This window comes from Ictalurus furcatus, chromosome 9 (genome assembly GCF_023375685.1).
Source record: "Ictalurus furcatus strain D&B chromosome 9, Billie_1.0, whole genome shotgun sequence".
Taxonomy (NCBI): Eukaryota; Metazoa; Chordata; class Actinopteri; order Siluriformes; family Ictaluridae; genus Ictalurus; species Ictalurus furcatus.
Genome location: NC_071263.1, coordinates 16,995,029 through 17,017,691, shown reverse-complemented (window position 1 = coordinate 17,017,691; position 22,663 = coordinate 16,995,029). Strand labels below are relative to the sequence as shown.

General features: G+C 40.3%; 2 protein-coding genes across 2 annotated transcripts; one reads left to right on the top strand and one right to left on the bottom strand.

Moving 5' to 3' along the window:
* Positions 1 to 356: 356 nt before the first annotated feature.
* Positions 357 to 12,781, top strand: zranb1b (zinc finger, RAN-binding domain containing 1b). The gene is made up of 10 exons (XM_053632914.1): positions 357 to 515; positions 2,065 to 2,982; positions 6,915 to 7,102; positions 7,227 to 7,380; positions 7,469 to 7,540; positions 8,296 to 8,494; positions 9,743 to 9,863; positions 10,118 to 10,247; positions 11,163 to 11,392; positions 11,472 to 12,781. The coding sequence occupies exons 2-10, from the start codon at positions 2,157 to 2,159 to the stop codon at positions 11,688 to 11,690; spliced, it is 2,139 nt and encodes a 712-aa protein (XP_053488889.1). The 5' UTR covers positions 357 to 515; positions 2,065 to 2,156; the 3' UTR covers positions 11,691 to 12,781.
* A 167-nt stretch (positions 12,782 to 12,948) lies between these two features.
* Positions 12,949 to 20,729, bottom strand: psmc1a (proteasome 26S subunit, ATPase 1a). Its single transcript, XM_053632915.1, has 11 exons — positions 20,627 to 20,729; positions 20,205 to 20,258; positions 18,558 to 18,654; positions 18,341 to 18,465; positions 17,974 to 18,159; positions 16,212 to 16,340; positions 15,989 to 16,085; positions 15,675 to 15,864; positions 13,794 to 13,945; positions 13,475 to 13,629; positions 12,949 to 13,203 (listed from the first exon to the last, which is right to left on the bottom strand). The coding sequence occupies exons 1-11, from the start codon at positions 20,627 to 20,629 to the stop codon at positions 13,069 to 13,071; spliced, it is 1,323 nt and encodes a 440-aa protein (XP_053488890.1). The 5' UTR covers positions 20,630 to 20,729; the 3' UTR covers positions 12,949 to 13,068.
* Positions 20,730 to 22,663: the final 1,934 nt, after the last annotated feature.

Below are 22,663 nucleotides of genomic sequence, written 5' to 3'. Positions count from 1 at the left end.
TTGTTGAAAATGTGTACAGCAAACCCACTGTACCGAACCACTGCATAATGCTGCGGTAGATCTTTTCTGAAATGATTACGTCACCCTTTCACTACAGTTGCTGTTGCCTGAAGTGTGTGAAAAGCACGCCATTGCGGCTCCAAAGGAAGCGACCAACCGGCTGTCACTACTTTGTTTGAAGAGCCAAGATGGCGGCATGCGCTTGTCAGTTTTCTGGCAGCCAAGTTACACAGGGAGAGTCAGAAGCCCTTTAATCGATGTCAATGAAATACGCAGGATCTAATTGGCTAAGATCAGTCACGTGCAGAAAGAGCCAATCACGTTTGAGTACCGCTCCAGGTGACGTCCCTCCTCCCTGTATCTCTGGAGTAGGTTTATTTTGGTTTACCCTGTTCCCGTGCTGCCGCCATTAGACAAATCGGCACTGGAAATGGGAATTAGTACTTCATAAGTTCCCAGAAAGCTCACTAAAAAAACCGGGGTTCGCGGATAACAGGATCGTTGCGGTGAAAAAGGTAAGGGTGGAGGTAATAATACAAGTGTGTGGTGCTAACGGCTAATTTGTAGCTGCAGGGGGTTTGTCGGGTTGTTTATAGGTAGGATCGGGTTCGTTCGGACAACTGCACGAAAGCGCCGGGATGTGTTACTACAGAACTGTAACTCAAGAGGGCTCTCTGCTCTGAGAAACCGAGATCAGGAACCGAGAATATGTAAAGGCCTGTATGTTTAGCTTGCCCATTGATTTTCTCCGCCTATTTTCCGTGTAGCCTACACAAGCCCAGAAAGCTACTGTAGATCCCGCTGCTCTCCTCTCACCTTCTGCCCTAAATCCAAGGCGGGTGCTTAGCTGACTTAGCTAGCTACACTGATCGTAAAAGGACAGCCTGTCATTACCTGGAAGTCAAAAAATAATAATAAATGCGGCGGGTTTTTTTTTGTTGTTGTTGCGGTATTTAGTTTATATGTTTATTTTCAAGTCGTGTTTTTATTCTGGTGACTAGAATAACATCACTTCTTATGTAAAACACGTTCAGGCTCATACACAGCCTTGTACTGACTTTTGAGAGTAAAACCTAGTTGGTATGTTATAATTGAGCTCGAATTGCTACAATGTTGTTGTTGTTGCTGCTTTCTTCTTAAAACTGTTACCTGTAAATGAACTCTTCAGTTAGGCCATTAGGATCGCTTTGACAGCTTAGCTAGCTAACTCTCCGGACTAAACCATTTAATTAGGGTCGCAGTTCGGGCTAGACCAATAGCACACACACAGACTAACTTAATAACTTAATACATGTCTGCGGTGTAAGTGGTTAAAGTAATAACTACATTAAATAAACTAGGCTAAAGGTCCCGCTTATATTATAATTTAAGCAACAACAGTAAGTAAGAGTCTGCTAATGCTGTTTACAGTACAGTTCAGTTCAGTGTATTAGAGGAGAACTGTGTTAGAGCTAACATAGCTAGCATATCATGCATCTCTGTAAACTTGGCTTTGAAAAACACCGTCGTGTGAGCTGGAATTATCTGCGTTTTGTGTTTTTGTTTCCCTATTTGGACTTAAAACAAGAATGCTCTCGAGTTGTAAGCACGTTTCCCGTGGGCCAACCCCTTTCAGTTAGTCTGTATTGTGTTTTTATTTGATTACTGTTTCACGCGGAAGGGCGAAAAGCCGAGTTCCTGTACAGTGAATACACAGAAATCCCTGCAGCCCATGTGTGAGAAAGCACAGCTGCACCACCACATGTAAAATATTCAAATGATTGTGATGTGCCTCTGCTGCACCTTACTCAAATGTGATCCAGTGCTACTGAGATCTTTCATTGATAGATATATCTATATATCTGCCAGAAGTGGCTGAAAGTGACAGGATTGGAGGTTTTGTGTTTTTTTGTTTTTTCTTTGTTTGTTTTTTTTGGGTTTTTTTGGGCCGTTTGTTGGTCATCAACATCCTCTGATTGTTATTAATCTTAAGTATTTGCAGTCAACATTTGTGTCTTTTGCTTTAATGTGACTATTTCTTGTAGATAAGCAGATGATTGACTGATTTGTGTGTTGTTTTCTCAGAGCACCCTGGCAGGCTGAGTGGCCTTTGGTCAGGCGTGAGCCAGCGGAGGGTGGGAGGGACGGGGACATTTCGAAGTTCTGTTCGAGCGAGGATGACTGATTTCCAGCCAAAGTGGTGCTGCGAGTATTGCACATACGAGAACTGGCCATCCGCCATCAAGTGCACTATGTGTCGCGCCCAACGACTTACCGGCCCCATCATCACCGAGGAGCCGTTTAAGAGCAGCCCAAGTCTCAACTCGCACCTGTGCTCCACTCAGGAGGGCTCCAGTGTTCTCATCTGCCCTGATTCTAGTGCCCGACCCAGAGTACGTGTGACCGATGAGGCGCCAGAGATCCCCAGCAAATGGTCGTGCCACATGTGCACCTATCTGAACTGGCCGCGTGCCATCCGCTGCACTCAGTGCCTCAGCCAGAGGCAGCAAGGGCCTCAGCAGGGGCCTCACAGGCCCTCAGATGGCCCGCACACCTCTGAACCAGGCTGTCGACTTCCTGCACCAACAGCCCCTGACCCCTGTGAGGAATACAACGACCGTAATCGCCTGAACACGCGTGTACAGCACTGGGCTTGCTCAGCCTGCACCTATGAAAATTGGCCCAAGACCCTAAGGTGTGTAGTGTGTGACCACCCTAAGCCGAGTGATGCCGTGCTGCAGGAGCCACAGCCCGAGAGTACCATGGCCCTGTCTATAGTGAACGAGCAGGAGCGGACATCGGGGGGAGGGGGTGTGGGGGGCAGTAAAACGGCTCAGAGGAGGCTTTCGCCACCTGTGCCTGCTGGCCAGGCTGAAGTGCAGATTGAGCTGGCGTCTGGGGCTATGGGAGCCCAAGAAGAGCATGAGACAGACTTTAAGAAACTCAAGCAGATCAGGAACAGGATGCGGAGGAGTGACTGGCTCTTTCTCAATGCATGCGCAGGTGAGAGGAAGCCTGGCAGCTTCAAAATCTTCACTGTCTTGGAGCCTTATCTTTAACTGCAATGTGTGCTCTAGCAAAAAGTCTGATTTCTTGAGTGATTTCTTGTGATTTATGCCGATTGTTTTGTATTCCGAATTTTCCAAATGTTACTTTTCTTGCATCACAGTCTTTATCACCACTATCATCACTAATGCGGGTAGCTTGTTCTGTTTAACAGAACCTTAAATTTCACCATGAATCACTTACAGCTACAGTTAAAGCAGATTTGTTTTGACACTGTTTGAATCCATGTGGTAAATCTAATTAAGTAATGTCTTTACATGCTCATGAAATCAAAATTTGTGTTTTGTACAAGTCTCTTGGCTTTGTGTACAAATATGCCAGTATCAAAAAAGGGCAAAAACGTGTTTGGTAGATATTCTTATTTTAATTTTACAGTACAGACTTTTTCTATGAAAGAAGAAGCCTTTAATTGTCACATATACATTATACACATATAGTGAAATTATTTTCTTTCCATATCGCAGCTTGTTAGGAAGCTTGGGTCAGAGTGCAGGGTCAGCCATGATACTGCACCCCAGGAGTAGAGAGGCTTTAGGGCCTTGCTCAAGTGCCCAACAGTGGCAGCTTTATGATGCTGGGGCTTGAACCTTTGACCTTCTGAACAGTAACCCAGATCCTTAGCCATTAAGCCACCATTGCCAAAAGATTTGATGATTCAGACTGTACACATCCAATTATCTCTGTATCACTCTATAGTAGATGCTAGTTATCAGCAAATATTGGATTAATTGTGTAGTTGTGGTTTTATAGCTTCCCACATGCTATTCCCTATTCAAAGCATCCCTTGTGTGGTAAATGGTGGAGTTTAAGTGTGTGTGTCTGCACTCACTGGCTGTCTTATTTCAGTGTAATCATGTACAACTTCACCGCGTTGGTCTGTGTGCTTTGTGTAGTTAATATGCAGCTAGTGTGTGTGTACGACCCAGGGAGTGAGCACTTGGAGCTATCAAGGCGCATTTAACGGCAGACTAATGCCTTCACTGCCACGGGCGAGAGGAAGAGGCTGCTGTGGCTCGGTAATATTTTGACCCACAGTCCAGTACAAAGCCCTAGTGGTTGGAACAAAAGTGGCAGTGAAAACCCTTACACAGTTGGGGGAAAAAAGCTCTTTTTAAAATTTCTGCTGCATTATTTAGCCAATTTGCTAAACCACAGTTCAGTTTCATTAGATTCAGCAAATGTATTGTATCTATAATGCTATTAGCTGCTGTGGAAGTCAGTCATGCCCTTTGACCCTCTCCCTCCTCACCTCCTTTGTCTAAGGGTAATATGTCATCATCAGGATCAGACATGGCACTCAAGATATTTCATGACAGTTTTTCAGACATTAAGTAACCAACACCATAAAAACTCGCCTTTTCACGTCAGCTCATGACGACTTTGTTTAGACTTGGTATTAAAGTCCTTCTCCGGAAATCTGATCTCAGGTGGACAGCAGTGTTGTCTTGTCTGTAGCCTGCATTAAGATTTCCTCCAGTACGTCTGCTCACTGCTTTTAAAACACACTATCATTTTCATACAATATGACATTTCACTGTCCAGAATGTTATGCAGTAAGTCATGTAAATGTTCATGTTTAAAATCCCATGTCAGAATGTAGTCGCCTAATGTAGGATCTTTCAAAACACAATCATTTTCCTTTTCAGCAAAATGACCCTTTTTGTCACTTGACATAGAAATAGAGCAGAGGAAATGCATGCCATTCATGGCTTACTTCATTTTAATAGTAAAGTTTTGTGAATTTCCATGTAGGTAGTTAATTTCCGACAGGCACTTAGGAGAATAATCTTAAATAACAATTTTATTGATTGTATAATGTAGCTTTGTAGCTTTAAAGCATGTATTTACATTTTAAATAGCTTGATAATCCATCTGTAACAGTGCAGACATTTGCAGCAGTTCTGTTTTGGCTGTCTGTATTAAAACACTTTATATAAAATGGAACTGTGATTGGTTCAGACTTCACGAGTCGATGAAAATGTTCATAAACCCTTGTGTCATTTTTTGTGTTCGTATTCCTTAACATCTTAACCAGTTGTTTTTATATGAATCAGACTTTTTTTCAAGGAAATATTGAAAGTCAAGGATTATTTTTTTTTTATTCCCTGTAAGATTTACAGTAATCTTGTCATGATACTGCCCTTGTATCACTATGGAAATGTGGGTTTGTTTTGGTTTTTTTTTTTTTTTTTAGCTTTCAGCTTTCAATATTTATACAGATTTCTTTGCAAATATTAAATCTACAGAATATTTCAGTGCAGAAAGTTGAATAATTATTGCTGATTTAAGCATTTTACTTTTATTCTCCATATTTTCCTATGTCTTGAACAACAGTATGTGTAGAGAGTTGGGTCAGATTACAAAAATGTGCATTCTTATTTGTAATGCCGGTGAATAGGATGAGGATCATTTACAGTGATTGCTATTGCCACCTAATGCCCAATTGCATAAGATAAAAATAGAAACAAAAATGTTTATATTCAATAATTTCACAATAATTGAGCAGAGTGGAATTTTTTAGTACAAAATACGAATCTAATGAAAAATATTAAATTATTAGTTTAAACAATTAGTGTACAGTCCTCTCTGATAGTATTGGAATGGCAAGACCAGTCCTTTTGTTTTCGCTATACACTGAAGACTTTTGGGTTTGAGCTCAAAAGGTGAATGAGATGATAGGTCAAAATTTCAGCTTTCATTTCCTGATGTTTACATCTAGATGTGTTAAACAACTTGGAACATTGCACCATTTGTTTGAACCCGCACATTTTTCAAGTGATAGAAGTATTGGGAAAATATGACTGACTGGTGTTTCTTGTTGCCCAGGTTAGATTGCCTGTTAGATTGATTGTTTAAAAAGAAATAAATGAATAGCTCTGAATGTCTAACATCATAAAAGAAGAATGCAACAGTGGGTCGCCGGCTTGCTGCAGTTATTGTAAGCAAAGGGATGTGCAACCAAATATTAAGTGTTATTTACTTTAAGACTATCTCTTCCTATATGTTTGTTCACCTAAACATTGGATGGTCTGCTACCAAAAATGTTCCAAGTTGTTAACATCTAGATGTAAACACCTGGAAATGAAAGCATAAATTCTGATCGGTCCTCTCCTATTCATCTTTTGATCTCAAACCCAAATTTCAGTGTAGAGCAAAAATAGATTTCACTCTGCCCATGTTTTACATTTTTTCCTACATTCTTTTGACTGTCCATGGGATAAAATAAATTATCAGATGCCACAAGTGTACCTTCTGCCACCATTTACACATTTGAATGAGCATGTAATATGAAGCAGTGTGATAACATGAAATTAAAAATGACCGTATATGGCTATGGGCATTGTTTCGACTCAGGACAGCTGGCATTTGCTGCTAGTGTCAGGCTAATGGTTGAGAGGCAGGAATTTGGCCATTAGTTGCTGCAAGTCTTTTATAATCGACCAATTGGTGTGCAAGAAGGCGGGAACTCATAATGAAACTAAAGCCAAATCCTGGGCATTTTTCTCAAATGTAGAAATCCCGGCAGGATGCTTTTTTAATGTCTGAAAAAGAGGACGTATGGTCACTGTAACAAAAGCATTTCAGAGAACAATTTGTGTTCATTTCTACCAAATTAACATTGTGCAAAATATTTGCACATGTACCAGGAGGTTGCTGTAATTTGTCTGGTTTTAAATGAAAAAGAATTATAATCCTGATAGTATTACCATTTTTTTTTTTACAAAATGTACCTGTAATCTGATTACTTTGTTTTTTTATGTAACTGTAAATGATTACCAGTTTTTTGGATCCTGATTACGTAACGCCGTTACATGTATTCCGTTCGTCCCCGTGCCTGTGTTTAACATATCTATGTCTCCCATTTGCAGGCGTGGTGGAGGGTGATTTGGCTGCAGTCGAAGCCTATAAGTCATCAGGTGGTGACATCGCGCGTCAGCTGACCTCAGACGAGGTCCGCCTGCTGAATCGTCCATCTGCTTTTAACGCTGGCTTCACTCTGGTGCACCTCGCCATCCGCTTTCAGCGCCAGGACATGCTCTCTGTGCTCCTCACTGAGGTCAGTCAGCACATATGCTCACTTTAAGTCATGAAGTAGCCTAGTGCTCATCACCCCTCATACCTGTTTTAGGCATGTTTACATTGATGCATATGTGTTTTTGTGTGTGCTCGTTCTCACTCAGGTGTCTCAGCAGGCAGCTAAGTGTATTCCAGCTATGGTATGTCCTGAATTAACAGAGCAGATTCGTCGGGAGGTGGCTGCCGCACTACACAGGCGTAAAGGAGAGTTTCCCTGTTACTTCTTCACTGATATCACTACCTTTACTCTTCCAGCTGGTGAGACACATCGTTTTCACTGAACTACATATGTGTGTGTCAGTAATCGTGCTTGCTCTTTATTGTATTGTACATCTGTTGCATGTAGATATTGAAGACCTGCCTCCTAATGTCCAAGAGAAGCTGTTTGATGAGGTGTTGGATCGAGATGTACAGAAAGGTAAAAAATTTATTTGTATAATGGCAATATTTAAATGAAATAAATGGAAAGGTCAGGGTCTTTACTGATGACTGGTGTATTGGTTTTCAATGATAGTCTTTATTGGTCACATATACATTACAGCACAGTGGTTAAGGGCCTTGCTCAAGCTCCCAACAGTGGCAGCTTGACAGTGCTGGCTTGAACCCCCGACCTTCCAATCAGTAACCCAGAGCCTTAACCGCTTATTGGTCACATAAACATTACAGCACAGTGAAATTCTTTTCTTCGCATACCCCAGCATGTTAGGAAGTTGTGGTCAAAGCATAGGGTCAGTGTCCCTGGAACAGAGAGGGCTAAGGACCTTGCTCAAGGTCCCAACAGTTACAGTGCTGGGGCTTGAACCCCTGACTTTCCGATCAGTAACCCAGAGCCTTAACTGCAAAGCCACCACTGTCCCAGACACTATCCCAGACTTCATTACACTTCATTAGACTTCATACACCCCGATGGTGTGCATGGTTGAAGCCAGAAAGAATTAATCCCCAAATAATTCACTTGAATTACACTTGAAGTGAACATCATTTTGAAAAACATGTTTGTGTAGCGTGCTAGATTCTTTTCAGACCCTTTTGTCTTCTTTCCATTCTCTTTTCCTTCCTTGTCCTTAAACTGTTGCTCTTTGCAAAAGTTTAACATATTAAACAAAGGATTCTTCCATAAATATACAGTCCTATAATAAGCACATCTATTAACTGCTATAAAAAATGTTGCAGAGCTCGAAGAGGAATCTCCGATCATAAACTGGTCTTTGGAGCTAGGCACACGACTGGACAGCCGGTTGTACGCGCTTTGGAATCGCACTGCAGGAGACTGCCTTCTGGACTCAGTGTTGCAGGCCACATGGGGCATCTACGACAAAGATTCTGTACTGAGAAAGAGCCTGCATGACAGCTTACATGACTGCTCTCACTGGTGAGGGAACACACACATAAGCCTGAAAGATCTGCCAGAGAGAATCAAAGAAACCGTTATTTAGTCGAACCAAAAAAACTGTAATTGTCTGTTGATTAAATATGATTGATTTGCACATGAGCAGATGTGTTTTCTTCTTCCTGATTGATGCTTTATGCATCTTTTATCCTGGAGTGATAAATCAATTATGTATGACTTTGTTAATATGCTTGCAGTATAAATCGGAATTTGGCAATATTCAAATTAGTATCGAGTCATGTAAAAGCTGCAGTCCGATGGCCCTAATTCTGATTCCCACCCCTGGAATATGCATATATTAATGTGAAAGTTGTTGCATATAAACACCTTATTCAGAAAATCCACAGAAAGGAGGTATATGCGCATGCTCATTCTGCAAGGAATTGTGGGTGCTAACAGATGCTTAGCTGTAGGATCGGTATTTAGAAATAGCAACTCTGGCATACTTACAACAACCATGTATATAGGAATATTCCAATGCCTGTACGCACATAAACATCATATTTGGAATATGGCTGCAACCTGAATATAGACCTTAAAGGGAATTTGATGTGCCTGTAAAAGTAGTCAATGCAGACATCACGGCTGCAGTCTGTGGCCAAGAACTGCTAGTAGCTATTTATTCCCAGAAAGCTTTTGGAGTCATCATGTTTAGACATTTTTATTTGTAAATTTGAGTCAGAACTAACATGAGACCACACCGACAACAATGACCTTTAGCTCAAGAGACAATATTTAACATTTGAATATTTTGCTTGGGGTCGGATTTCATGTGTCAGGCTAAATTTAGCACTTACACACTCGCACCATACAAAATGAAGCTCTGTTACTTGCTGCAGAAGGATTAATGCTACTGTTTATACAAAGACGGTTTGGAAGGGGAAAAAAAGAAAGCTTTTCATGAACAGTCTTCCAATCAAGAACTCTATAATTGTTTTTAGAGACCTTTGCATATAGTTACCAGTTGTTTCCAAAAATGGAAGGAATATGAGAACTACTACAGATGCAGATATTTATCACCGTTGCAGATAATTAGTAAGCAGGAGGTCAGCTAACCCTACTGCTATTGACAGCAGTAGGGTACGAGATTTATTATAGTTGACTAGGACTTCCTCCAAGGTGTCTGATTTTGATTTGTCCAAATATTAATTATTTAAGATATGACTTTCTGTTGTTATGCATTATTAGGTGTGTTTGATTTTGTTTGTTGTGTGTGTGTGTGTGTTGTAGGTTTTACACCCGCTGGAAGGAGTGGGAATCGTGGTATTCTCAGAGTTTTGGCTTACACTTCTCTCTGAGAGAAGAACAGTGGCAGGAAGACTGGGCGTTTATTTTATCACTGGCCAGTCAGGTATATATGCTCTCTCGCACTCTTTCACACACATTGTGTCAAGAGAGGCAGTTATAGGACTAGGCATCCTATTCCTCACTTCAGTCTCACACATAATCATAGAGCAACCATGCTGGCAGGATTGACCCTAGCCATTTATAGCAGACCTCTCATACGCTTATTAGTGTACAGTATATACCAGCAATGTTCAACTTATTCACAAATGTAAGATCTCACTTTTCTTTCCCCCTCTCCTTGTGCCTTGTTCCTGGAAGCCGGGGGCAAGTTTAGAGCAGACTCACGTGTTTGTGCTGGCCCATATCCTCCGCCGGCCCATCATCGTGTATGGCGTGAAATATTACAAGAGCTTCCGAGGGGAGACGTTGGGATACACCCGCTTCCAGGGTGAGCTGGAGAAATGAGATTTGAATGAGCTAGCTGAATAAGCTGGAGCAGTTATCGATCATACATGACTTTTTGTAATATGAAATTTGGTATAATGTATGTTTAATAGTTAGTGACTGGACATGTGTTACCCTGAAGATGCTTTACCACTCATCTCAGTAGATATTTTAAATACCATTCCTGTTGTGATTGAGCGAGACAGCTGAAAGCATTAATGTTAGCTAAACTGTTGCACATGAAGTGGCAGACTATGAATACATTATCACTTGACAGCTTTAAGACTCATTTATTCCTTCATCACTGAGCGTTGTGTGAACGACAACAGAAGGCGCAACACAACCCCTGTGTTTAAAAAATATTGTGAAAATTTTTCACACAGTGCCATAATCACGGTTCTGGCACTCGCTTCTCTCGCACGTGTGCACCAAGCATCACGTTCAACTACCGTGCAGTAAAACGGAATGGTAAGCGCGTCTCTTAAATTAACACAACAAACCAAATGAAGACGCAAAGCTGGCTAGATCATGATTGGTTGGAAGTGATTTATAGCGTAATAGGATATTAGCAACATAAACAGGCTAGTTTCTGGCACAGCATGTCTTCATTGTTTACAATAAAGTTTGTTTCACTGTAGTTTACTTGACTATTCAATTCAGGATTCTTTGATGTTAATCATTTTTACTTTACATTTTCATTGATGTTGATACCATCCCAAATAATGAGCATATTGTGATGGATAAATTTATTTTCGTCCACTCCAACCCACTACATGATGGCCGAATGTCACTGCTGTTACACCAGTCCAACTGCCTTGACGTACTACTACTAATATACATTTAGAATTATAAAGCAAATTGCTGGCATTATGCCCAGATGAAATCCAGGCTAATCTATAACCTCCTGCCCCCTCTACAGGTGTGTATCTACCCCTGTTGTGGGAGCCGAGTTTTTGCTGGAAGAGCCCCATAGCACTGGGTTACACACGAGGCCACTTCTCAGCCCTGGTCGCCATGGAGAACGACGGCTATGACAACCGTGGTGCAGGTGCTAACCTCAACACGGACGATGATGTCACAGTCACTTTTCTGCCTTTGGTGGACAGCGACAGGAAGCTGCTGCATGTCCACTTCCTGTCTGCACAAGAGGTGAGTGGAGTTTTGGTCATGAAGTTGATTTGTATGGCATTTGTTGGTAAGTTGCTAAGTTGTTTTGCACGTCTATCAGATGGGAACAGAGGATCAGCAGGAGCGTCTGCTGAGGCAGTGGCTGGACTGTTGCGTGACGGAGGGTGGAGTCCTGGTGGCGTTGCAGAAGAGTTCGAGGAGGCGGAGCCATCCTCTCGTCACACAGATGGTGGAGAAGTGGTTGGATGGCTACCGGCAGCTGGGCACCTGTCCTGCCCTCTCAGATGGTGAGGAGGAAGAGGAGGACGAAGATGAGTGAGCAGGAGACGCTTCTCTTTATTCAGAGACTTGGTGCACCTTTACCCCTCCTTGCGGATAACACACATGTACACTAATGTACCATTTATTTATCCTTATCATATGTACACACACCCACACCCCATTCTTACTCTTCAGCAAGCAAGTGGTCTGTTCTCATCTTTCATGCAAAAAAAAAACAAAAAGGAAAAAGATTTTGGCCCATGTGAAATAAAAAAACTTAGGTTACAAATGGTACATGCCTTACAGAGTATACCCTTTGTTTTATTCAAGTTATTAATTCTAGATTTGCTTTTGGAAGCAAGAATTGAAGAAATAAGATTTTTCAATAGTCATGCTAAGGGCACTTAAGCACACCTTTTTTTATTATTATTATTTCCTTCAGCTCATTTTAAATTTTAGTTGTTGGTAAAAACCTTTCATATAATTTGAGATCATCCTTTTGTCACAATCCACTGACATATTTATTTACCTGTATGATAGTTTGTGAGCTACAGAAATGAATACATACCACTGTATGATAAACGTTTTGACCTCTTGTGCATGAGGAATTTGACTGCAAACTTGATACAAATGTCTGTGGGTAGTCGGCACTCTGTTCATGCTCACAAAACAGAGCTAGCCTTTCCAAATGGATCATTCTTTTAAGTTGGTTGTTAATGCTGAATGTTATACTACATGTACATGAAGTCATGTTTCTACATACTGTAACACTTGGGTGTCTGGTCACATCTGTTTGCAGTTTATTAGGTGTTCTGATTTTTTTTTTTTCTGCTAATATTCTCTGGATGTGCTTGTTAATATTACATTCATTCAAAGACTTGACTGAAACCAAAGTGAACATTGGTCTGTGGTCTTGCAGTGATCAGGTTTGTTTGTTTTGATGTCTTCACCCCTTCTTGTGGCTCTTATGTTCAATCTAGTACCTCACCTAGGTTTAAAGGACACCCTCAAGTTCTCATTTTCTGTTATTATACAATTATGTCATATCATTGGCATATATTGTATGTCTCTGATGTGTGATAAGGTGGAGACCAAATCATTGAAGGATTATAAGCTGAATGTCTAACAAGTAAAGCTTCTTTAAAACCGTTTGTTTTTTAAAAGCAGTGTATGTGAAGTCTTGTCACATCAGTGTCAAGGTTGTCTGTTTTAGTGTGTTCAAGGCCCCTGCAGGAGGAATACATGTTTTATATTGGATTTCTTAAAGGTAAAATAGGTGACAATTGTACTGCCAGTTTCTACACAAGACTACTAAATGTAACTGGAACACATTTTATTTGCAAGAGGCAGAAGTAACATCCAACCCAAACAGAAGCAAGCGTAATAAAAAGAAGTGTTTTTTTGTATGACGGGGCTCACATTTGGCCATTGCCAACTTAAAGGTAGAGGCCCTCTGGGGTCCCTTCCTGTTTTTTGTAGAGCACATTCTCTTTAGACTTCTTGAAGTCTTCATTTGTTACTTTCATCCTCCTCTCCCTCAAGGCCATAAGCCCTGCTTCTGTGCAAATCGCCTGAGAAAAACATGTGTGAAATTCATTAGTCCACACATTTTAACTAAATTGCTCATGTCTACATCACAACTTTCAATAATCAAAATAATTAGCGATATGATGCAGAAGGTGGCAGTAGAGTTATTCATCTGTTGAACAATTTGCATGAACAAAGGCACAGGTGCAGTTATAGTAATTGCAGTAAGGGCTTGAAGTAATTAGTTGACACTATTTTATAGAATATCTAAAACATGTAAATGCTAGTCCTAATTTGATTTCTTCAGGACCTTACCTTTATGTCAGCGCCAGAAAGGTCATCTTTAGCGAGGATAAGGTCATCGAGGGTTACGTCAGCTGCCAAAGTCATCCTGCTGGTGTGAATCTGGAAGATTCTACGCTTGGTCTTCTCATCAGGCAGTGGGAACTCAATCTTACGGTCGATTCTACCTGCAGAACCACACAACATTTTCAGTCTTGAAGCAAAGATACGATGTATATGTTCTGAGAACGATTCATAGGAAGGGAACAACGATCGGACTTGAAAATGATCACAAGCCCAGATAGTAACAATCTGAATGCACTGAACACAGCATGTTAGCTCAGCAACCGACCTGGACGGATGAGGGCGGGGTCAAGTGTTTCTATCCGATTAGTAGCCATGATTACTTTGACGTCACCACGGGAGTCAAATCCATCCAGTTGGTTCAGGAGCTCCAGCATGGTCCTCTGGATCTCTCTCTCTCCACCTGAGTTGGAGTCGTACCTACACAGGGCACATTGCAAAACACCAACTTAACTCATGCAATCAGGAAAATGTACTAAAACAAATTATTTTGTCAAAGCTAAATCTGCTCCATTATAATATGTTGGTAATGCTGTAAATGTGTCACTTTTTATGACCTGACTATATTAAATTTGTCTAAAGGCTAGTTCACACTACACAACTTGCTGACGGGAGTCTTGGAAGTCGTTGTGGTGTTCACACTACATGATTGCTCAGGGGTCACCCACTACACAATCCAACTGTCACCCCACGAGACTATCTGGTGTACAAACTACACTGTCACGAAAACATGAGAAACGTGACGGACATATGACAAGAAAGCCATGCACTAAACAGAAGTTGTTTATTTGAAGATGAACGTAGGACAGAAACAAGCGGTGCGAGCTGTTTGCGTGAAGATCCGTGCTGAAGAAACACCAAAAAGGAAAAGACGAACAAAGTGATTGAAAGAATGGATTATATGTACATTTTCTCCTCTTTATGTTTCTACCATAGGTTTCACAGGTTTCCCTTCCTCACGGTGACCTCACCCCATGCCTTGCTCTCTCACTGGCTGTAGCTCGTCATTGAAAGCACTGCCAATGAAAACACTTTTCACACCAAAGGATGTGGAGTTGCCCGACAGCTCCAGATATTTAGCATGTCAAACATCTGTCTGGCGTTGGCGAAGTGTCCGTGAGCCTCTTTGATGCGTCGTTGAGTAGTTCACACAATGATCGATTGCCGATTTGACTCGGATCAAAGGGCTTTTGTCGGTGAGCTTGCTGACTTGCAAATCCGGCTTAAAATCGTGTAGTGTGAACTAAGCTTTAGGTAATGGTTAAGGCAGTAAATTCAAAGAAATACCATACGTATTTCATGGTGTAATATTTACTTCGGTAATGTGCATATAAGTATCTGAACTATCTTTAAGAAGTGATATATAGGCATAATACATTAACATCCTAACAAAACACTGAAGGGGAAAAAAACAAACAAACAAACAAACAAAAAAACCTGACAACTTAGGCTGTGTCCGAATATCCCTACTGCCCAGTAGGTGAAAAGCAGTACACCAAAGGAGTAAAATGTCCGAATTCTCAGTATTCATAAAACAGTAGGCGTGACTCACGTGTTTCCACTGTGATTCTGCAGTATAGAACCACTGGACACTGGCGCTATCCCATAAGGTAGTCAGCGCTGTCAGAATTCACGCCGTGTAGTACGTCCAGATCGTATTCACGCTCAACACTTATACTGATCAGTATGTACGGTTTCTGAACGTTTTTTCCCATAGGTACTGAATGGAATGCAGTAGGTACTGTCACGGTATGCGAGTTCAGATGCAGCCTTAGAGAGCAGGCAGTTGTTTGGTCCAGCCTTGCATTCATCACTCTTTAGTGCTGTTTAAGTGAAGAAGTGCTATTGTATCTACAAGAGACACTAATCTGGTAGTATGTATGAGAAAACAGATCATTCCGCTGCTATTCATGCTATTCACTATTTATAATAAAGCATGCCCATTCCAAAACCCAAAACTGTATATACAAGCATTATGATTAAATGAAGAGAGATGGGAAATCAGCAAACAACAAATAATTTTTTTAGATTGGGTTGTATCGTTCCAGTTACATCAGTAGGAGAAAATGTTGCACACTGTATGAACACTGGGAGGCTTCTATGACTGTTGAGAATAAACGTTCCTACCAACAGCACACATCTGTCTTACCTTTTTGTTCCTATGGCGTCAATCTCATCAATGAAGACTATGGAGGGGGCATGCTCCTCTGCAACTCTGAAAAGCTCTCGGACTAGTTTGGGACCATCGCCCAGGTATTTCTGAATCAGCTCTGAACCCACCACCCTCAGGAATGTGGCAGATGTCTGATTGGCCACAGCTTTAGCCAACAGGGTCTTACCTATAAACCATAATATTTCATGTCAACATAATCAGTGATTCAGTCCTCACCAAAGCACCGGATCATTTTATTTAGGCTAATCATTTTAAACCAAGTGTTCACTCTGTTAGGTGTTTTGACTGACCTGTCCCTGGTGCACCATACAGAATGACTCCTTTAGGAGGCTTTATTCCCATCTCCTCGTAATACTCTGGGTGTGTAAGTGGAAGCTCAACTGACTCCTGCATAAGAAGAACAATATGAGTTGTCAGCATTATCAAGGTACAAAGAAAAAAAAAATTCTCAAAAGAACTGAAAAGTAAATATAGCAAGAATATCCGCCTCTGTGTGCTTGACACGTCTCGTACCTTGATCTCTTGAATTTGGTTGTCCAGGCCTCCAATGTCAGCATATGTCTCCTGAGGAGCCTTTTCCACTTTCATCACGGTCACCAGAGGATCGGTGTCATCCATCAGCACACCGATCACGGCATGCACCTGCAAACAAAGACGTTCATATCACTAATATTTTATTTATTTTTTAAACAGTGTCACACTTTCACACATACTTCAGAGTTTTCACTTCCCAAAATTTTTACAACTCCCTCCCTCTGGACTCCCCCTAAACCACACCACAGCATTCTCCATTTCTCTGCGCAAATGGACGAGTGCACCGAAACCCTTTGGTTGTGTAAGCCGCTACTCTTGTAAACATGCTACACTGCTACCCCTGCTGCATGTTCAGAACTTTACAGTAAAAAACAGCAATTAAATACACAGAAGAACATGGCATTACTGATCATAACAACTGTCTAGTTTGGGCTAAGCAGTGCTGTACACATTCCCAAAAAAACCTTTCTAATAAAAAAACAAAAAGGGAGATTTTGTATTTTTTGGTGCATATAGAACAAAAATTTTTGTACAATCAACATAAGATAAAATAACTATTGAATCCAAGTGGGAAATTCCAGTTGTCTATAAGCCGCAGGTGTCCACGTTGTAAACATGAGATATGTACACAGAAAGATGTTACACAGAGATTTTTTTTAACTTTTAATTAAATACGTACCGTAAATACTTTATTCCAAACAGTGCCTGTAACACGGCTGGTTAAAAAAATAAAAAATACAGTTGCCTACCAGGAAAAGTCATTGATCGCTATCTTCATCTTCCTCCTGCGCACTAAAACCACTAAAGTCGTCTTCTTCAGTGTCGGAATTGAACAGCCTCAGAATTACCGGTACTTCGTCACACACTTCCTCAGTCTCTCTTTTGTTGTCGCTCTCAATGTCACTTACGTCTCGAGGCAAATTCGCCCTTGAGCTCGTGCTGTCCTCTTCATCACACAGCAGTCCAGCCTTTCGAAACCCGCTGGTGATAGATTTTTTGACACTGCGCCACGCTGTTAGGATCCACTGGCAGACTTGAGCAAAAGTTGCTCCTCGCATGCTATTTCCTTCTTCGACAGCCAGATCCATTGCCTTTAACTTGAAAGCTGCATCATATGCATTTCTTCGTGTGTTTTCCATGATAAGGGTGTGTGCATGAAGCGCAAAATGACTGATCTGAAGAATTTAGTGTGAGTGCGTTTGATTTAATTCGAACAGTTTTATTGGTCGACTGTGACCTGTTCGGTAATTTCATTGGTAAGCTCGTTAGCCCGTAAAAATCCATAAATTAGCCGCATCATTGTTTAAGCCGCAGTGTTCAAAGCGTGTGAAAAAAGTAGCGGCTTATAGTCCGGAAATTACGGTACACTTTTTATACACTTGGTTAGACTGGAGACAGTGCCACAGAATTTAAAGTGTAGAGTACACCTACAGTGCATCTGCTGAGACAAGCTGCTGTAAATATTGTGTCATATTGGTGTAGCTAGGTCTGTATGCTTTTAACATTTTTTGTCCTTTTTTTCCCTTCTTCTGAGAATTCACTACTGCACTAAAGCAGTGCTGCTCACTCCAACTCTCAGCTGTCACTGATTTTGCATTTACTGCAGATATTCTGACACTGCCTAAAGAAACAAACAGCACTCTTTCATCTTACCTGCACATCAAAATATTTAGCACTACGGTTGGTCAAAAGTTTACACTGCATCTCTGACAATGCAACACTTGATGGAAAACGGTAATACCTTGTGATTCAGTAAAACAGAACAGCCTGGTTCCAGAAGGTCTTTATCCACGAAGGAGAGAATGCTGACATAGTGCTCCGAGCCCACTGACGTAGAGACAATGGCATGGTTATCATCAATGATCTCTTCAAGAGTTCCTACTGACATGGGAGTGCCTCTCAGGTCATCAACTTTGGACCTCTCCTCCTGTAAGGACCAACAACAACAATAATTGGTGGGAGTTATAGCATTTAGTCTGTATCTACCTGACTTTGTTTATAACAGAAGAGGGCATTAAAATGATTGATTGTGGGGTATAAAGGGAATAATCTAGGCATGAATTTAGTTTCCATTTCAGGTGGAAATGTACATAGTTTTTCAAATATACCTCCTGTTTTTCCTCAAGTGGCTTCATTTGCTCTTGGTTCCTGATGAACTCCTCCTCCATCAGCAGATAGTCCTTGATCCTCTCCTGTTTCAGCAGTTTCAGTCTGCATTGTGTGTGTGGAGTCACTAAAGACAGAAGGAACAAGCTCATCTCATGGCTTATTCGTATCTATGCGTTAATATGATGTAGGTTGACTGGCTAAAAGAAGTTTATATACCCAAAGGAAGCTTGCTTGCAGCGTCTGGGCCTTTCGTCTTCTTCTTCTTCTTTCCCACCCTTGTGGGAATTGGGGGCTCATATTTTTTTTTCTTATCCTTTCAATAAAGAAGTGTTTGGTATTTGTTAATCCAATGAATAGGGAAAAAACATGTGACTGGCATCTTGCTAGTTGCAATGTTTCCCATACATAGGCTGTACTTGAGCAGCCCACCCAGGTAAATAAAATCTGAATTCCAACTTTTAAGTTCATAATGAACACAGACCAGTGGACCTGTGGGCCATATTCACACCGAATCGGGCACTGCGGAACCTTCCCACAGGGTTAACAATCAGAAAATAATGTTTGATTTCTCCCGTTCACCGGTTTTCTCTCCAACACCACTCGCTCTCTTCATTCACTGTCTAGCTCGCTCTCTCTGTGCAGTCAGCTTGCGCTCATCTTTTTAAAAGTGAGTCGGGATGCCGACAACTATGCGGTTAAAATCGTTTCATAATTCCAAATAAATAGATTCCGATCCACAAATAAATGTGAGATTTACAAAAATTCAACAAATTCACAAATGCACTGAATGAGATCCACAAATATGTTAGTAGTTTCACAAAAATAAATTAAATTGACAAATACAATGAGATTTGCAAATTATATATATATATATATTTTTTACAAATATTTTAATGTCACAAACAACTCTACCCTACATTCATTTGTGGATCGCATCCTGTGCATTTGTGGATTTTGAAACTTTTCTAGCATCAAGAGTGCACACAAATCCACAAATAATTGGACTCCACCCACCTTCTACTGCAATATGACTCTTTTCCTGTCCAGATTGTAAAACAAAACGTGATTGGTTGGAGCGAGACCGTGCTACGATTGGTCAAGTGCAATGTGGCCGTTATCTGATTGGCCAGAGTAGACTGTGGGCGGAGTCTAACTTTTAGACTGCTAGAAATGTTTCAAGATCCACAAATGCACAGGATTCTATCCACAAATGAATGCAGAGTTGTATTTGTGACATTAAAACATATTTAGAAAATATTATTATTAATAATATTAGCAAATCTCATTTTATTTATTTGTCAATTTAATTTATTTTTCTTAAACTACTAACATTTGTGGATCTCATTCAATGTATTTGTGAATTTGTTTCATTTTTGTCACTCACCACATTTATTTGTGGATCATAATCTATTTATTTGTAATTATGAAACAATTCTACCCCCATAGACAACAAGCCTGACTTAACTTTTAATGTTATTAAATGAAGATGGATCTGCCCCTGAAGCATACCTCATACCTCTACAGACAGCCTTTGGGGGAAAAAATATTCCAAGAGAAGGAAAATGAAATGTTTCAGCAAGCAATGCGAACTGTGCAAACAGGCACATTTGAAAATATATTCCATAATGTAAATTATTTATTTCAAAAGTTATTTCTTTTGATGTATTTATTTATTTAAGTTATTTATGTTGACATGTGGATAGTTATTTCTTTTGAGCAGTAATTCGTTTGCAATAAACAGTTGATTCATAACCCTTTGTTTGACTAGTTTATTACTGACCCCGCACAGTCACAATTAAATTCTCATCCTGTGGGAAACACTGAGCTGCATCACAGTCAAGGGGAAATAAAGCAGATACTTACTTTATCATCTTTCTTCCCTCCTCCAGGGCCATGTCCTCCACTCTGATTCTGTCCCTATTCAACACAAGCGTACAGCACATTTTATGTCCTCATGATGTCCTTAATGACTTGTAAGGTTACAATAATTCACATAAGGCCTTTGTATTTAACTAAATGGTTACCCGAACTGCTATAAAACTACGGGTAATTTACTGACCGAGGCAGCGGCTGGCTAAAATCTGTTATGCTCCACAGCATGCTAGCGAACGCTAATGTTATAACTCTAACACTAAAAACATAAAACATTCTAAAATTACTTTTCACAGTTAAAATTGTATGATTAAACGAGATCTCAAAGTATTCCTGCAAATTATCCGATTTACTCAAATACTTATTTAAGACTGAAATGTCTAACTAGATAGGAAATAAAATCGCTTGCTCACCATTGTCGCTTGTTTGCCAGCTACTGCTTCCGGGTTAAGAAACACAACTTCCGATTCCTTCGCCGTTTTTTTTTGGCATTAATGGCAGTTGGGAGAACACGTACAATAATGTAATACTGCCACCAACTGTGCTGGAGAAACAACAAATATGTTGAAAGTGGCAGATTTCTAGGCCTTGTTTCAATACTCTTTTTTTAACATACCATCATCTACGTGCTCACTACAGAGGGGTACGATTATGCAATATTCATTATATAGTGCATTTTCAAGCTCTGACATTTTGTAATGCTGTCCCAGATGCTGTATAAGTGTACTTTAATGCAATTTTTAATAATAAAAAAAATGGGTATAAAGTTAAAAAAGTTTAATATGTTAGGTGGTGTGGTGGTGGATGATTATACCTCACAGCTCCGGGGTCCTGATCCTGAGGTTGGGTGATTGTGGATGCTTCTCATTTCTTATTTGTGCATCCTCATTTCCTTTCCTCTTAGGATGTGAGAGAAAGGTGCAAGGATGAGATGCGAGGAAGCTTTACCCAAGCTTACTGAAGCTTTAGCAATACAGATGTTAATATTTGTCATGCCAATAAAACAACCTTTTGCTTGTCTTTGGCTTTGATTTGTGATGTAAATCTTTTCTGGATTATTACAATGCTTCAGCTTCACCAGAAGTAAGATGCTTGGAGAATCAGGAGACCAAGAGCTATGGTATAGTCAAAGAGATACCCTGGGCACTACAGTGTTTCGTAGTCTCAGTCTTAGTCTAAATATAAGTTGGATACAGTTGGCTTTTATACTCAGCTGTACGTGCAAGCAACATACCCAAGGCTGGTTAAGGAAAACATAAGAGAAAAACATAAAACAAAAGATAAAACACCTTGACAAAAACATAATCAAGGACAGAAACCCAAAAACTTAATAAGACCATGAGTAAGCAAAAATCACATTGAACTGATCTTAAATGATTGAAAGGAGAGAGGAATCAAAGCAAGTCAGATGGAATATCCTCACTTTCTCAAACGTCACGTCAAAGTGGCGTCAATCAATGATGACTGTGCTTGGCTGGATTCCCTCACTGCGCTTCAGGGATCCGACATTATGTTGTTGGAGGTTGGTTAATAACAACATTCTTAATAAAGCTAAATGCACTGATAGTATGTGACATGTCTGGGTTATTCAACAACAAATTAATGAATAATACATAATTTATCGCATCTTTTGTATAGCTTTGCATATCCAAACATGCAAGGATCAATTAATTACAATACTAATTGTAAGCATATTATTATTTAATTATATTTCACACAAAATGCCATCACATCATCAAATGACTTTTTGTTAGAGATTGTGGCAGATGTAAAGGAGGTGGGGAATTTAATCATGTGTCAGGTTTTTCGACAAGAAACACTTTTCGACAAGAAACACTTTTTGTTCCTAGCTCCTCTGGCAGCTTCCTCAGTCCTCGTTCGTTGCCTCCTCATGGTGCAATTAGAAAATTGATATGTTCTTCAAGATGGTTGACTTTGATCGATTTCTGGTTCACGGGCTGGAGGGCAGAGGTGCAAGGAATCAAGGAAGCTTCAGTTTGAGTATTAAGAAGCACCCTGTGTGAAAACAGGTCTGTCACAGGTTGTCCCTGTGTCCATGTGGGTTTCCTCCAATCCAAAAGATTTTAGAGCTTTGAGTCATGACTGACTGAACAACTATTTGTTAGCTAGCTGATAGTATCCATCATTTTAATCAAAGTAATGCAAGTATAAGTAGCTAATGTAAGGTACCAATATGCTACACTGTAAGACAGAACAGAAAAAGTTTGATAAAGCTAATTTGATCAAGATAGCCAGTATACTGAAGGAATTGCCAGAGTGTCACCCAAATACAAGGCTTATTTCACTACACATAATTGTAAAACTCTACAGAAATAATAAATAATAATGAAACATTCTGCAGCTGTAATAACAGATAATGTAAAAACTTTTAAACACTTTTTACATTTGTCAAGTGATAAGCTTGACAGATGGAACAGGTTTGTTTTTTT